Source organism: Podarcis vaucheri, assembly GCF_965113315.1.
Source record: "Podarcis vaucheri genome assembly, chromosome: 1".
Taxonomy (NCBI): Eukaryota; Metazoa; Chordata; class Lepidosauria; order Squamata; family Lacertidae; genus Podarcis; species Podarcis vaucheri.
Genome location: NC_138759.1, coordinates 13,073,093 through 13,090,484, shown reverse-complemented (window position 1 = coordinate 13,090,484; position 17,392 = coordinate 13,073,093). Strand labels below are relative to the sequence as shown.

General features: G+C 46.5%; 1 protein-coding gene and 1 long non-coding RNA gene across 4 annotated transcripts; one reads left to right on the top strand and one right to left on the bottom strand.

Annotated features, from left to right (window-relative positions):
• Window positions 1–3,367: 3,367 nt before the first annotated feature.
• ZBTB42 (zinc finger and BTB domain containing 42) lies at window positions 3,368–13,649 on the bottom strand. 3 transcript variants are annotated; one of them, XM_082218349.1, is made up of 2 exons: window positions 13,037–13,649; window positions 3,368–9,602 (listed from the first exon to the last, which is right to left on the bottom strand). In XM_082218349.1, the coding sequence occupies exon 2, from the start codon at window positions 9,586–9,588 to the stop codon at window positions 8,149–8,151; it is 1,440 nt and encodes a 479-aa protein (XP_082074475.1). In that variant the 5' UTR covers window positions 9,589–9,602; window positions 13,037–13,649; the 3' UTR covers window positions 3,368–8,148. The 3 variants fall into 3 exon arrangements, with proteins under 3 accessions (XP_082074475.1, XP_082074474.1, XP_082074473.1); XM_082218348.1 differs by lacking the exon at window positions 13,037–13,649 and adding an exon at window positions 11,363–11,890; XM_082218347.1 differs by lacking the exon at window positions 13,037–13,649 and adding an exon at window positions 10,260–10,790.
• On the top strand, window positions 13,647–17,049 carry LOC309531115. The gene is made up of 2 exons (XR_014219087.1): window positions 13,647–14,438; window positions 16,182–17,049. It is a non-coding gene; the product is annotated as an uncharacterized lncRNA (long non-coding RNA).
• The last annotated feature ends 343 nt before the right edge of the window (window positions 17,050–17,392 follow it).

The following is a 17,392-nucleotide window of genomic DNA, read 5'->3' as shown; positions in this document are numbered from 1 at the left end:
CTGTACCAGCTCCTGCCAACCTCGCAGTTCGAAAGCACACCAGTGCAAGTAAATAAACTGGCACCGCTCCAGTGGGAAGGTAAATGATTTCCGTCACGGTGTCCTGTTGCGTCAGTAGCGGCTTAGTCATGCTGGCCGCATGACCTGGAAAACTGTTTGTGGACAAACGCCGGCTCCCTTGGCCTGAAAGCAAGATGAGCGCCACAACCCCAGTCACCTTTGGCTGGACTTAACCGTCCAGGGGTCCTTTACCTTTTTTTTTTTTTACTTGCTTTAAAACTGTAATTGATTTTATGAACTGTTTCTATTTTACAGTGGTACCTCGGGTTACATACGCTTCAGGTTACATACGCTTCAGGTTACAGACTCCCCTAATCCAGAAATAGTACCTCAGGTTAAGAACTTTGCTTCAGGATGAGAACAGAAATTGTGCTCCGGCGGCACGGCAGCAGCGGGAGGCCCCATTAGCTAAAGGGGTGCTTCAGGTTAAGAACAGTTTCAGGTTAAGAACGGACCTCCAGAACAAATTAAGTACGTAACCAGAGGTACCAGTGTACTTTGCATACTAATTTTATTATTGTGAAAACTTCTGGCCCCGAGGAAAGTAACCACAGTATTAAATCACTCACTGAAGGTAACGAAACTGAAGCTATGTAACTTGTGGCTGGAATTTCGTTTGACAAAGGGGAGGAATTTAGGGCATCATTCTATTGAACCAGACAGGTAAACAAAGGGAAAGTCTGCCATGAGACACAAAAGCCCATTGGCCTTCAAATGGTTATTACAACCCCAGATGTGACCCAGGACGGATTTCATACCAACGGCACCACCAACTGTGAATTTTTTTCAATGGAGGAATAAGGCAGACTCAAAAGGTTCAAGGTTTGTTTTGTTTGCAGACAGGAACAAGATAAAGGGCATCGCTTCACCCATCTCTTTAGCTGTACACATACATCAAGAATGAGAGGGGGCCACTAGGGGGCGCATTGGAAGATGGCCGACAATACCATCTCTCCGACCCACACGGGGTAATTAAGAGGCTGTTATGGGAGTAGGCAGCCTCCCTTGCCCCAAGGAAATGGGGAACACTGCCCTTGCCTGCTGTGCCCATAAATCACCCCCTAATTTGAAAGAAGGGGGTGAGGGCCCTAGGCAGAATGCCACCGTGTGGACCTCGGCTCTCCTGGACGCTGTCTCTGATTGCGCACTAGCTGCAGCAATTTGGAATAATTAATTACAAAAGAAGCAAATGCACATATTTCAAGTGAAGAAGGGGAGTGAAGTCTGCTAATTTAAGTGACCTCTGCGAAAGAAGACAACGGGTTGGAGAAACAGGAATATTTTATGATGAAGATACACCAAAGGCTGGATATGTTGACAACGGGACTGAATGGGGGGACGGACCTTTTTTACTTTCCTTCTATGTGATTTACAAGAACCCCTCCTCATTAAAATCGTCGGTTGAACTGACCCAAGCAGGATGATTAAGGTCTGCGTGGAGATAAACTTTAACCAAAAAGTATGCTTTATGGAGATCGAGAAGCAATAAGAGCTTTTGGAATGGCGCAGCAATTAATTCGGAGTCACCATCTTGCCAAAGGATTTATAGCCGAGAGAAGGAACGGACTTGTTTTCAGACTGCATTCCTGGTGAATCTCCTCAGAGGTTTTGAGAAAGGAGGCAGATTGGTGAAGATTAATGACGCTAAGACTGTTTTGATGTATGGAAGTGATGTTACATGGAAAACGTCTGGATATGGCTACTGGATAAAATAAAAAAAATCCACGCAGGATTACAAACTGTCTAACCAGCTTGTGGAGACTATCAGAGGTCACAAAGAGAAAGGAAAAATATATGAAAATAACAACAAGAGATGTGGAAAAACAAGAAGAAAGGACTGGATAGTACTGTGAACATCATAAGGTTAGATTTGTGGACATTAAAATAGCAGTAAGAAGCAAGAAGTTGATTGGATCCCCTTCAGAACTTGAAATATGGGTACCCCCAACAAAAATTTAAAATTCGGCTGTGTAATTTGGAATTTATGTAATTTGGTTTGATTTGATGTGATTGGTCGGTTAATAAAAAAATATTCTTAAAAAAAAAGAATGAGAGAGGGGGGCAATTTTGCAATCACATGTATCATTCAGGGAGCTACAGGTGGCTCTAGCTTCTTAGAATCAGAGTTGGAAGGAACCATGAGCGTCATTTAGTTCAACCCCCTGCAGTGCAAGAATCTTTTGCCCTACTGGGACTCGAACCCACAACCCGGCAATTAAAGAGTCTCATGCTCTACCAAATGAGCCATCTCAGTTCTTGAAAGTGCATGCTCAGGAACAAACCTAGCCTTGCCTCTGCATAATACGTGAAATGCTCCATCTTTACATATTTTTTGAGGGGAGATTAAACACAATGATTAGCCTCTTTCAACCTTAGGGTCCCCAGATATTGTTGGACTACAACTCCCATCATCCCTTGCTAGGAGTACCAGTGGTCAGGGATGATGGGAGTTGTAGTCCGACAGTATCTGGGGAACCAAAGTTGAAATAGCTCCTCAGTGGGGAAAGTAAGGGGGGGGGAAATACTGGTTAAATCCCAAGTGCCTTCCAACATAATTTCTTCTCCGCCATGAATTTTTAGAACAAGAAGAAAAGGATTTCTTTTGTAACTCTAACATGTTTTATTTAATAAAGACAGCAGTTCTAATCACGATTGTCACAGTTTCTTTTTTTCCTTTTCTTAAAACAGCACATATCAACACACAATTGCAAAAAAAAATCTTGAGAGAAAAACTCCACACGGAAACTAAACACGAAGGGAAAACTGTCAACGCCTTTTTTTGTGTATATATGCGATTGTCGAACCTAAGCTAAACACAGTATAGACCTAACACTGGGGGTAGGGTGGGGGAAATAGTTCACTATAAAACAGTGAAAGAACTTTTTTTATATAAAATATAGCTCATTCCAATAGCTTTTCTACATACTGTATACTATAAAAAACTCTCCCACAAAAAATTAGTGTCTTTAAATATACATATTTGACTCTGAACTGCATCAAAATTAAAAGCAATTAAAAATAACTGATTTATCTTTCTCTCTTTTCCTTCTTCTTTCAAAACGTGTTTTTTTTTCCTCTTCACAGTATCGGTTTGGAGCATAAGACAAATCCAGTGTATTGTTTAAGTAAAGCAGTTTATCGTGGTAAAATCCTGACTCGGGCTGAAATCAAAACCGAGAATGGGAGTCGAAAAGGACTTTCCAATTATGCTCTTTGCAAGGCAGAACAGCTGCTGCATAATAATGAAGACACCTCAATGTGCAAGGTTTTAGTACTTTCCTGTAGAGTAAGGAACCTTTTTTTCAAACAAACAAACAAACATGCTCAGAACTATTGCAACCTTAAAAAAAAACAACCCAAAGAACAAACAGAAGTAATCTCAAAAGTGCAAACTTCTTTTTTTAAAAAAACAAAACAAATAAAACACCAACCCAGAAAAGTTGCGAGAGAGAACAATAAAAAAGACAATGCTTTGACAATTCATTTAATGTGGGCACACCTGTCATCTTCATCCCCTCCCCACTGCAGCCCAATGCATGCCCCTTGCTAAAAAGTTCAAGATTCCTAGACAACACTCAGATGCAAACTCTTTTCACCCTCTAATACACCAGCAGACTCCAATGGTGTCATATGGCACTTCTAAAAAAAATTAAAATTAAAATCCTTCTACAAAAATACCAGGAGGAGGAAGAAGCAAACATGTACCCCAATCCAGAGACCTAGGCACATTCACTGTCCCGTTCATTACAACAGGAGGTGGAGATCCGCTTGGAAGAAGCATCTCACCTCTGCCGACAGGTGTTTAGGACTGCAACTGGTCCAAAACTTTTGCAAAGCACCAGGCTGGCTATTGCAGTTAACAAAGATTCCATGTGCACACTGGAATTCTCACTGGGATGAGGAAATGAACAGCCCTACATTCTACGCACTGACTCACACATTCTCGCTTCTTAAACATGTAAAGAAATAAAATTAAATTTACACAAAGATTTCAAGCCTGTTATTCTGAAAAAAAAAGCTCAAAGTAAGCATTCCATTAAAAAAAAAATCTAATAAATACCGTATCAAGTATCATCAGGAGGAAGAAAAATATATTTATATAACTTAAAAGTTTAAAACAGAAAAGAAATAACTTAATTTTTGAAAGTTTTGTTCAGTGCTATTTCCAATCCAAGGGTTTTTTGGGGTGGGGGTGGGGGAAGGGGGAACATGAAGTAAGACCACAGTACCATAGTCACATATCTCAGGCATGTACTGCTCTGACATGCCTCACATACGTTAGCAAGAATATTTGTACAGTAACAAATGAATTCCATTTAGACGTTTTATAAATAGAAGTAAAAATTCACATTATATGTGCGCTCGTAATTTAAGAGAGGAACAGGAAAGGAACTGCAACCCATCAGTTTTTATCTGAAGAAAAGGGAGTTGCTTCCCTCACAATTCCACCACCACACTACCTCAAATAGTGTTTCTATAATGATATTAATATTGCTCCTTCATAGCATAACTTCCTAAATACATTGGATAGGAACTAACAGGGAAGACATGTGTACAGGAGAAAGAAAACCACACGCACAGAGCTATGCATTTGTTCTGGTAGTTGAGGAGGCAAGTCTCTTTTTAAATCTCAGAGGGTTGTCTCTTCAGCAGTGAGAACTTTTGTGGCAAAAATCAAAGAAGGTTTTGGGTGAGCACCTCATCCCCTCCCGTGGCGTCATGTCCCCTCTGGGCAGGGGTGGTGGTATCCCATTAATTAGAAATGCAGGACTATGTTGTCTTATTCTGCAGGATAACATAACATGCCCCTTAGGGCAAATTATTTCAGTGCTTCCATAATATTAAAGAAAACCCATGAAAATTCCAAATGAGATGGTTTTCACTTTAAGAGAATCCGAAAACATCCGTAAATTTGACTTGGCAATCCTTCTACAGTCCCATTCACTAGATGCCAATGCCACAGAATTACATTCAAGTGCAATCTTTTTTCTTTCTTTTTTTCAAAGTTTCGCGTAGGCAAAAATATACATTGAATGGATTTAAGAAGGCATAACCTGATAGGTAATGACGTTACTAGAAAGACATTCTGGAATTAGGCAGAAATATGTTGAAGTAACACCCCCAGATTTGTTCCAACTCTACAGCGTTTCAATCTCTCTTAACCAAAGGAAAAAGGAACCCGCACTCCCCAAACAATGCGACAAAGCTTTGCTTGTCTGGAGTGAACCATGTGAATGGCCAAGTGGAACTTGGCTAAATCTGACCCTACGGAGACAAACAGTTAATATCACCAGGAGCAAAACAAAAAGCAATGTAAGAAAAAACATTGGGGAGATTTAAAACTTTTAACATAGTGTAAATCCTTAATTGAGTGTAAGCCACTTCCAGCTCTATGGAACAAGAACGTGCATCACACAAAAAGACTTCTCCAGAACACGGCAGACATCCTAGTAGTTTTGAAATGCTGAACGTTTCTTTTTCAAGAAACGGTCCTTCAAACTGCCTGCACGCTGCAAAAAACAACCACCAACCACCCTTAAATAGCATTCCCACCCCCCTTGAAGAAATGGTAGTGATGGCACCTTCCCTTGCTCCGACCCCCTGATTCAAACTTCCTCTGGGCCCCATCTGAGCCCACCCTTTCTCCCCACGCTTCCCCCACCAGCTGTTCTGACCAGATGTGTTCTCTACAAGGGTCAAGCGAGGCCCGGTGAGTTCAAGGGCGCGGGGTGGAGGGATGAAAAGAAAACCAAGAAATAAAAAGCGGCGCTCTGTTTCCTGATTAGTGTCCTATTTCTGACTTGCAGATGCTCTTAAAGGAGCCAACCCCCCATGCTAAGAGAAAGGGAGAAAGCAGCGAGAGAGAGCACGCAAGAACAAATATACATGCCTCTGTGCATTCAACAGGAGCATTTGCACGCACGCAATCCATTAAGTGTGCAGGGCAGTACATTCACCAGCTTAGCTTGCTGCTCAAAACTGGAAAAGGGGCAAGTGAGCCACAATAATAATAATAATAATTAAAAACAGAACGACCGGTTCTGTTCCTATGCCTTTAACCGTAAGTCTGAAATGCATGGGCTAAACATTAGCAACTGCTAATTCATTTCTTCATGGCAGGAGTTAAATGGTACCAGCTCATAATGCACTCTTGGCTAAACTGGCACACCTATGCTTCGGACCACCACTCCTGTCTGGGGCTGATGGAAACTGCAGGCCTAAACATCTGGAGGGTGCCAGGTTGGCTGAGGATGTGCTAACAGCTGTAGGAGAAACTACAGGTGTATGAGGCAGCTACACGGGGAGGCATGGTTCACAGGTAGCACCCCCAACTTATGCCCCAAGGGAAGGCAGGTGCAACTGCAAGAGGAATGGGTGGAGATTCAGGTATCCCTACCTACTTTCACAAGAAGATGCCACCATCACAGAATGGGGAAAGCTCAATAGCACCTTGGCTGTTCAGCTCCCCATCTTTCTCCCTTACACAAACCATGCCTGCAATTCACCAAGGAATGGAGAAGATGGAATCTTTTGGTGGATTGGTGCCTCTGACCAATGAGCACCCAGGAAGGGGAACAAGGCCTTCTCAAGGCCTGATCCAAGAGGGCATTTACTTGCAAGAAAGCGGCTTTTGTTAGAAGCAAAAACTGGAGAGCTCTTAGAGAGATGCGGTTTTTACTAAGGTGGCACAGTTAGGATGTCTGCACCTCCCTAAGTATCTTTTCTCATGGCACATCAAAACTTCATGAATCGAGGCCTTTGCAGGCAGGCCTCAGCCAAACACCTGCCTGCTCCTTTTTTGTAGCACAAAAATGGCTTCTCTGCATGGAGGCCAGGTTTACATTCACAGTTCTGCACAAGGTGAGCGACAGGTAGGGTTAGCAAGATGCAAAGGAGGAGAGGGTCTCCTGCACCTTTAATAGTTGGGTAGAAGGGGGAATTCCAGAGGCATGCAACTATTAAAGGCACAAGAGCTCCAAATCCTTTCCCCGCTGACCACCTAGCCATAGGGCACACCCACTCCACGCTGGGGTCATTTGTGAACCAGGCCTGAGAGATGACGCCCCACAGGTTGAAATATTTCAGCACCATTCACTAGAATTGCAAACCTCCCCCCTTAAAAAAAAATGGAAGGGGGGAAAAGAGCAGCAAAGTGAGAGCTTAAGTTAGTAGGACCAGTTTCCAAATACAGAACACTTTTGCTGTAATAGTCAAGAGATTTTGCAGGATGGCCCTACATTGATTTCCACTGTTGTTCTACTGTGTTTTTAGTACGTTGGGAGCCACCCAGAGTGGCTTCTGCTACCCAGTCGGATAGGTGGCATGTAAGTAATAAATTTGTTGTTGTTGTTATTATTATTCCAGACCCGAGTTAGTCTAAGTATTCTAGATAGTCCCCATGAAGCACAAGCCTTTGTCCCAGCTATCACTTTCACACTGCCTGAAGTTCTATTTGTCTGGAGCATATTAAAAAGGTTGAATCGAAAAAGTTACATCCAGAGTGGGAGAGAAACTCAGACCAATGCGTTCCAAAACTGCCTACTTGATGCACCTGCAATAGAGAGATGAACGATAATTTTTTTTGGGGGGGGGGGAGAAGGCGGCTCCTATATAGGCAGCACACTCTGTCCTACCTAAACTGCCGTTTGGGATCAAAGTTCACACCTCTCTCATTCTCTCTCCAATTCCTTTTAAACTTGCAGAGGGTGCAAGAGAACACCCTCAAAACCAGCAGGGCAAAACATACCTGTAGCATCAGAACAACCCACTTGGCACAGACCAATTAGGCCAATCAACTGGATTAAATCAGCTTCTATCCAAAGGATTTTGGATTAAGCTATCTACAGATTAAGATTCATTTTACCTGCCACACACAGAAAAACAACAACAGAACGTTAAGTGTCGCCACCGCTGCTGGCCTAAGGTGGGCCAGGGTGGGAGGGGTAGAACCAATGCTGCCTCTCCCCCCCCCCCCGGCAATGAAATGTAGACCTACATTATTCTCCACCCTCCTTCCCCATATCATTTGCCCAAAGCGAACCGGCATGAAGAGCAGACAGGTGTCTTTTGAAACGACAACAACTTCCCTCAAACCACCAGCGACTTTACAAGGCCACAATGAAATTTGCGGATGTGTCTGTACAAATCCCCGGACTGCGTGAAGCGTCTCTCGCACCACTTGCAGCCGTGGGGCTTCTCTCTCGTGTGCACCACTGCGTGGCGGCTGAGGTTATGGGAGTACTGGAAGCTCTTGCCGCACTGGCCGCAGGTGTACGGCTTCTCCCCGGAGTGAGTCCTCTCGTGCCTCTTCAGCGTGTACATGCAGGAGAAGGTCTTGCCGCACAGAGTACAGGTGGGCACCGACCCGTCCGGAGAGAGCCTGGTCCGAGAGCCGTCCTTGTCTCGGAAGTGGGAGCTGAGGTGGAGCTGCAGGACGTGCGGGCTGGGGAAGACTTTACTGCAGAGCGGGCAGATGCAAATGTGCCCGGTTGGCACCACGACCCCCGAGGACGAGACGTCGGAAGAGGCCATGTCGTCCTCGCTCGCCTCCCGTTCCTGGTCGATGTCTTCCTCCGGCGTCACGGGAGCGTCCCCGTTGCTGGCAACAAACATGGTCCCCAGCCCTAGGGCCAGGCTCTGGCCAGAATTCCCAAAGCCCTGGCTTTCTAGGCCCCTCTCCTCGCCGTCTTCCCCGTCCGACAGAGACTCTTCTTCGTCTTTGACAAAGGGCTCGCTCCCCTGCCGCGGTGGCCCGTCCGCAGCCAGCTGCCCGAAGATGTAGGAAGGCTGGAAGCCATCTCGCCCTGCCAGGGGCTTGAAAGACAGGTCTAAAGCACACTCGGCCTCCCTCAAAGCCAAGGGGTGGCGAGGAGGTCTTTGGGACGCAGGTCTCGCCGAACTGCTGATGTTCGCCCTTGTTTTTTCAGCTGCCACGGTGTCCAATTCTGCCTCGCCTAACACAGAGCCGACGAGATCGGGAGACCAGCCTGGGTAACTGCTGCCCTTATCCTTTCCAGCAGAACGTTCGTATTCTGCAGCAATCATTTTGTATTTCTCTCCGGGGCTGAACTCGCTGTGCCCCAAGGGTACTCCGTCATCCAGGTCCCGGGCGTCCTTCTCTGAATGGGCCCCGCCGCTGCCGTTCGTCTTCTCGTCCACGCACAATTCCTTATCTTTCAGCTTGCCCTTGCAGACTTTCACAATGTCGTACATGTGTAGATAGCTGGCTGCGGCGAGCACATCCTCGACCGGGAGGCTGCTGAACTCCAGCTTGCCTTGGTACATGAATTCGAGGAGCAAGCCGAAGGCCGGGGCGGTGACGATGTCACTGTTCAGATGCACAATGTCCCTTTTGTCTAGCTGGTCCCTGTAGAAAAGATGGAAGTACATGCTGCAAGAGGCGAGGACCGCTCTGTGGGCTCGGAACTGAGCGTCTCCAACTAAAACAGTGCAGTCACACAGGAAGCCCTGGTGACGCTGCTGACTCAGACACTGCAGCAACTGCCGGCTATGGTCTGGAAACTCCATTCTTCCTTCATAACCTGTTCAAAAACAGGAAAAACTTGAATGCTACTATAAAAGCCACAGGCCTCCTGAAGCAGCTGTTAACAAACAAACAAGAGTGGCGGGGGGGGGGGTTTAAACTGGAGCCTTGGAGATAACAGTTCAACTGTTCATCGTCTATCATTTCTGTTTGAATTGCTTAAAAAGAGAGAGAGATGCCTCCCACACCAGAACACCTGCTTCAAAAACAGGAAAAACTTGACTCTTAAGTAAACCAAAGCTTCTAAAGGAAGTAACGCCCCCAGCCTTTGTCTTAACAGCAATCAGCTTTAGAGGAAGGGAGAGAAGACTTTGCTTTTTTGTGCATTCCTGGAAATCTTAACTTTGGGACACCGCCCCCCCCCCCCCGTAGCTATTTTATATATTAAAAGTGTACACACAGTTTTACAAAAACAAGTGCATTTTGCATCCTCCACCCCCTGAAAATACCTTCATTTGTGAATAATCATACACACACCGTCTTTTTTTTTTTAACAAAAAGATAATCTTCCCACTCGAAAAAAGAAAACCAGCATTTCATATCTATCTATAGATTGCCCTGGAAGTTATTAAAAGCAAAAGGCACCTACACACACCCCAAACAAACTGCAGTAAGACTCCTTTAAGTTGGTTGGTAGTTTCTTAAGACACCTTACCTTGAACAGCTGCTGAGCAGGGGGTTGAAGGGCTCATTTGGAGAAAGAAAATACAGTCTCCTTTCTCTCCCCCCTCACGTCCCCCCAAAAAGAGTTATGGAAGAACTCAAGCTCGTTTGGGTTTCTGTTTTGTTTTTCACCCCTCCTTGCCTTTCCAAGTGGGTGATCACCCTAGGGATTGGGAAGATCAGGGGTTTTCTGCTAGCCAGTAACGGAAGAAAGCTTGTATGTGTGTGAAAAAAGAGTGGGGGGGGGAGAGAAGAGAGGAGCGAGGAGCGAATGGGAGGGAGTGCTCCGTTTGCTAATTACACCGCAAGCTGGAAAGTCAGCTGCTCTGACTTCACTGCGATGGAAATGCAACCTCCAGCTGTGCCCCTTTTAATGCCATATGTTACTTCAAATCTAACTACCAGCCAACCACAGCTTGCTGCCTTTTAAAGTTCCAACAACCGCCCCCCCCCAATTATAGCCATCTATTAAATCTCAAACTTAAACTGAGCGAGTCCTTCCCTCCTTCAAAATCCTGCCGCCGCCACTACCCACCTCCTCCTCCACCACCACCCCGGGAAAAGTTACTTAAATAACAAATCGTATTACTCGAAATGGAGGACATAACCGCTTGACCTTTGGAGAGGTGCGGGGCGCAGCAGCCGGAGGAGCTGAAAGTTCGGCACTTGCAGTTTGAAAACTTTTTCCGGGGGGGTGGTCAAGGGGGGGGGGGAAACCACACACAAACATATATCTTAGATCCGGAATTCCTTCGGCTGCTCTCCCCATAGCCGCCGCCGCCACCACCAGACTTCTTTGCAACTTTTTAAAGCCAACCCGCTGAGCTCTCGGCCCCCTTTGTGCTCCAAAGCGCAGCCCCAAAGCGCACGGATCCGCGTGCAATCCCAGCTGCCAGGAAGAGCGGGGTGGGGGCTGCTTAGCTTTGGAAAGGTGGAATGCGCGGAGGAAGGGGGGGAGAGAGAAATCTCGAGGCACCCACCAGCACCGCCGCAGGCTCCCCTCCCCCCCCCCCGGCCTTTAAAAGCAATGGAGAAAGTGCAGCAACCACAACACAACACACGCGCAGAGCAGAGCAGAGCAAGCGTTTTACTCACCAGCCTGGCCGGGTGTTGCTCAGGGGTGCCGCTGGAGATCTGCATGTGCGCCGCTCTCTCCCTCTTGCTCTTCCCCACCCCGACAACTCCGCTCCCCAAACTCCGAGCCTCTCCCCCCCAGATGTGTGTGTGTACGCGCGCGCGCGCGTATGTATGTGTGCGCGCGCCTCGCCTCCCCACCGTCCGGGTTGCTCCGCGCGCTATTTCTTGTTGCTGGCAACCCAGCAGCGGTGCAGCGCTCCTGTGTGTGTTGCGAAGCAGGTTGTTAGCCAGAGCGCTCTCGCGATACTTTCCCTGCATATGGGGGAGTGTGTGTGTCTGTGTGCATGCTGGTGTGTGCATATGTCTCTCTCTCTTTTTCCCTTTAGCTCTGTGCGCTCTTTCTTTTTTTCTCTCTCTCTCTTCCCCCAGTTCACACACAATAGCACTCTGGCGGCGGCGGCTGCAGCGACTGACGCCTCCGCGCCCCGTGGACGCCGCTGTCTGCTGCTCGCAACCCGGAAAAAAATACACATTAAAAAAAAAAAATCCAACCCCCACCCAGCCACTCCACTCCCTCCCTCCCCCCGCCTTAGTCGCCAGACTGCCAGGGCTTCTGTTCTGGGCAGCGGCAACAGCAGCTGCTGTTGCGTCCTCAGCTGCTGCTTTGCATTTGTAAATCCTCCTCTCTCGCTCGCTCTCTTCCCCCCTCCCTTGTTTTTCCTTCCCTTTACCCTTTACCCCCCCCCCCCGCGTCCCGATCCCAACTCTCCAGCTGCTGCAGCAGAGGCTTGGAGGAGGAAAGTGCTTGCTGTGTCCTTGCGGCTACGGCGCGTCCAGACATCCAGCGGCGCTCTCTCTTAATGCAAACTCTGCTATAGCTTAGCAAAAAAAAAGGGGGGGAGTTTGAAGAAAAGGAGGTGGGGAGGGTTGGAAAGAAAATACAGCGAGGAGTCCCTCGGCAATGTTTTGGAAAGAAAAAACACAGTGGAGGCCTCTTTAAGCATGCAAAAAATGATTTTTTGCAGTATGTAAATTATTTGTTTTTGCAACACTGTCCGGACTTTAAAGAAAAAAAAAAGTTGGGCGGGATTAGACTCCGCTTGCAGAGACTTTGGAAGGAAAGCGGGCGCCGCTTGTTTGCAAGCGCGAATGAAGGGGGACAACTGCCAAGACGACTCTTACAGGCTCCCGCGTTAGCAAGCAACCGCAAGAAAACGTGCGGAGAAATAACACAGGCCGGCGATGTGAATTTGAGCCTTGGGGTTCTCCTTGGGCGCGTTGCTTTCCATCAGTTTTTCGCTTCTTGGGGAACCAGTTGCGGAGCCCTTGCGCCCGGGAGGCTGTGTTTTGTTTTTGCAATGCGCTGAGTGCGCTTACTCGCGAGTCGGCTTCTCATGCAAGGGAGGTGCCTATTGGCTCCAGGGCTGTGATCCTGCAGGCAGTCTCCGGGAAACCAGTATGGGACTTGCCTCTGGGTAAAGATGCTCGAGGGGTCGCCTTGCCCAGAAATGCCCTTTCCTGGTTTCAGTTGGTTTTTCTCCTTTTCAAGTGGGCACTAAACAAACGAGAAGGGTGGTCTTTGCCAACGAGTCCGGGGACGGACTTTGCTTGCTTGGAAAAGTAAACTTTCCCGAAATCAGGCGTGCTGCAAAATTAAGGTTTTTTTATGACTACATCCCTGCGTATACTTACCTGGAAACACGCCTCGTTGATCACGGTGGGAACTGCTTGCTACGATTGTACTACGAGGTCCCGATTCTGTGAACACTTGGCTAAGAAGCAAGCCCCGCCCCCATCCGACACAATGGGTCTTACTTCCGAGTAAACATACATCTGGTCGCGCTGCAACGATGGGAGCTTATGTGAGGCGGGGACCCGTGGGACCCGATCCGATGCGTGCCTGCTTGGAAGTATTCCGCAATACGTATATAAAAGCCTTGTGTAATGCCCGATCCGGTTTGCGTTGGTGAAAAGTTGCGTTAAGCTGCGACCTGGAACGCGCTTTCTTGGGAGTAAGTCCCACTGAAAATGGGCTTTACTTTCGAATAGACAAACTGCGAAAACTAGCAAGAAGAGAGAAGCCAATTTACGGGCTTTATTGCTTGTTTATACAGAGAATGTTAGTTAATAAGAGGTTAGCTTTCTGGTTCAATAATTTTCCACAAAAATAATTATTTGTAAATACTTCCGACAACTCGTCTGAATTTGAATCGCCCATTCACTTGGTGGCATAGGTGCCAACTTCCTTGGTGCCCGAACACTCACAAAATTCCCCATGAAGGCACCCACAAATTTCGCTACGGGACACCCAGTTGTGGAGCCAAGTTGGCACTCCTGTTCGGTGATTATTTTTTCAGGGGTTTGACTATTGTTTCCTAGGAAACGTGTCTGAAATCGCGGCTAGACTGCAATCCTTATGCGTACAGCACGATCCTAGGAACATTTACTCGGGAGTAAACCCCCACGAGACTCTCCCCACCCCAGAATAGTGAGGTTATGTGTGCTTGCCGCTTTAATGGGGCACGATTTGCTTCTCAACGAAACACGCGTTGCGTCTTGCTGCGCCCGCTGCAATCCTAATGCTCATTTGCTCAAGAGTCATCGCCATTCACTTCATCGGGGCTTACTCTCGAGTAAGCAATTCTTCGGATCCCGCTGCAGAGTGTTAAAAGTGTCACATACACAAGCGCGCACGTTATGCAGCCGGATAGCCAGAGCTTAGCAAGGGTTTCTCCACCGGGTGCGCGCAGATCTGCGAGACGCAACAGCTTTGCAACGTGCCAAGTTGGGCCACTTCCATTGTGTCCTCCTGCCGAGGAAACAGGAGCGAGACTGCCAAGCAAGCGCCATTGGCCCGCCCAGCAATGCTCGCATTTCCCCTCCTTCGTCTCACTCGTGGATGTTCGTCAGGAACCGGGAGAGCCGTGCTTTTTTGGGCCCCGGCGAGGCTAAACCGTGCAGGCGCCTCGGCTGGGAACGAAGACGCGCCCCAACCGGCCCTCAAATCTGTAACGGGCCACGTGGCTGGGACGAGGGCCAGCTCGCCAGCATGTGCGCCCGAGAATAAGCATGACGCAAGGATGAGATCATCGCGGTGGGTTTCCTTTGCCTGCGTATTTATGCATTTGCCGCATAATAAAGCTAGGTGCATTTGATCGTATGCCTGTACTGCAGCTGGACAGATGCAAAAGCAGCCCCCTTTTAAGAGTGTTTTTAAAACTGGAAATTCAACAGGTGTAGCTGGTGTGTTCTGTTTGGCTTGCAAAGAGGTTATATGGAACAGTCATCCTGATCGGCTTGCAAAGTGGTTAGATACCTTCCCTTTAACCTCCTGTTCATGCCACATTTTCTGCATCACTTTCCTAACTGCAAAATGTTAGGATTCCCCCCCCCCCCAAAGTGGCTGTATTGTGCCAGGGCCACAGAGCACATTAATTGCACTGAATGTCTGGTATTCAATTGAATCCTCCTGCCAAAATTCTGACCGTTTGGAGAACCACACTGCACCTTATAGTAAATGCTACACCTGGAGAAATGCAGGTTGAATACCTTCCATGCAGACCCCCTGTAGACTACCGTACTTGTTGCATGAAGTTGGAAGCACAGTAAAAAAAAATAGTGTTTCACACATTCACTTATATGCATAATGAGAACTCAAAAAAAAAAAAAAACCCAAACGAATGTGTGAATGAGTCCATGCTCTTGACAGGACTACAGTGGATCTGAAAGTCAAATTATCTTCAAAAAGGTCATGTTGTCTGCACAAATTCCCTAGGCACTTGGCATTTATCAGCTGATAACTTCCTTGAATCAGAAAGTTGGGGAAACTCCTCCGTGTTTCCAAGCATTAAGTTTCAGCTAATCCTGCAGTGAAATTCCCAAGAGACCATAAAATTAGGGCAGCTCCAGTGAATGGGAGGGCTGAAATGAAAGATAAAGGCTGCTGTCTCTTTTGGTAAAGTTAGCATACAAAATTGAAAGTCCGATGAACAGCCTTTACTTTTAAGGTTTTTTTTAAAAAAGAATGATTAAGTATTAAAAGGAGTGGGCCTTTTAAAACTCCACCTGTTGAGAGCTGTGTTTTTGGCTTATTTACCCTTCACCATAAGGGACGCGGGTGGAGCTGTGGGTTGAACCACAGAGCCTAGGACTTACCGATCAGAAGGTTGACGGTTCAAATCCCTGCGACGGGGTGAGCTTCCGTTCCTCGGTCCCTGCTCCTGCCAACCTAGCAGTTTGAAAGCACGTCAAGTACAAGTAGATAAATAGGTACTGCTCCGGCGGGAAGGTAAACGGTGTTTCCGTGCGCTGCTCTGGTTCACCAGAAGTGGCTTAGTCATGCTGGCCACATGACCCGGAAGCTGTACGCCGGCTCCCTCGGTCAATAAAGCGAGATGAGCGCAGCAACCCCAGAGTTGGTCACGACTGGACCTAATGGTCAGGGGTCCTTTTACCTTTACCCTACCCTTCACCATGTAACTCGGATTAAGCAACCAACATTTTGCTGATTTAACACCAGGGAACGGCTCAAGTGAATAGCTAATGAAGTACATAGATAACGTGAACAAACAGCAATAATGAACCAATAAGTGAATAATAAACATCTGTTTCTTAGAGCTGGGGAGAGGAGGGAAGCAAACACACAAGGCTGGGACTTCATCCAATTTGAGCTGAAATTCCAGAAAGTTGCAAATTCAGTTTTTTATAAAATTAAAATGCATTTCAGGATTGTTCTGGGGAGGTCTCTCTGGAGCTTCAGTTTACAGGTAGGTATGGTAAAGGAAATGGGTCCGGGGCTATAAGTTAGTGTATAAAATATTTTATTCCTATTTTTTAGGAGTGGAGATTCCTACTAAACATCTGGAATAATTTTCTGATGGCAAGAGCTGTTTGACAGTGGAACGGACTCCCTCCGAAGGTGGTGGACTCTCCTTCCTTGAAGGCTGTCAAGCAGAGGTTGGATGGCCATCTGTCATGGATGCTCTAGTTACGATTCCTGCAATACAGGGGGTTGGACTAGATGACTGGGGGTCCCTTCTAACTCTAGAATTCTATGATTCTATTACTAGCCCTGACGTAAAAATTTGATAATCCCGATCTTGGCTATGATAATCTAGAAGACCTGTTCCCTGCCTTGCAGGCCTTTTCCCACCTGGCCAGGGAGGGCTGGACCGTGACTGACTCCAGCTACGAAAACGAAAGCTGCTGAAGAGTTCAGAGACCTCTTAGTTCAGTGCTAGGTCCTGGAGCCTGATGTTCCACAGCCACTGCTCACAATGAACCACAGCTGGCAATATTGGCAGCAACAGCAGCTGATATGTTCTGTACTTATGAAAATATTTTATTATCCTGCTAATTATGCTGTTTTAAATATGCATTTCATAGAAGACTTCCTTTAGACATCCAAAGGAGGAAGTGTTATTGTTTGGAAAAAAAAATCCTATGGTTTTATTTTATTTTATTTTTGGTCAAAATGAGAATTCTGGACAAATTTCCACTGGATTTCTAAACTAGGGGGAAAAATATTTCTAAATTAGAAAAAAAAATAGTATGGTGGCACTTGACGTTTCTGTAGAGATGTAATATTGATAACTTCCAGAATCTGAAATCCATAAACATGTTTTTGTCTGAGGCTCTATTCCATTCATTTCTGTATAACTACATGAGTATATAAAGAGAATACTGAAGTGGAACTAAGCAAGAAATTGTTACACTGCACATAATTTACTGGTCAAACCACAGATATTACTTAAAGGAAAACAGTTGTCTTCCTTAATGCATTGCAACCATGTTAATTAGTACTAAATACATAAACATGTTGTTGCCTGGGGACCCGCTCCACCCTTCTGTGGAACCGCTTCATGGGTGTGTATAAATAGAAAGCAAAAGTGGAAGTAAACAAGAACGTATTACACTGTTGTAATACACACACCGCTGTGTTACACAGAAATGCAGCAGAGTGACAAGGTCTTCCCTAACTTTCTCCAGTTTTATTTAAGGCTTTTGATTATGCCAGTTGGCAGTTTTTACTAAAACTCATTCACTTTG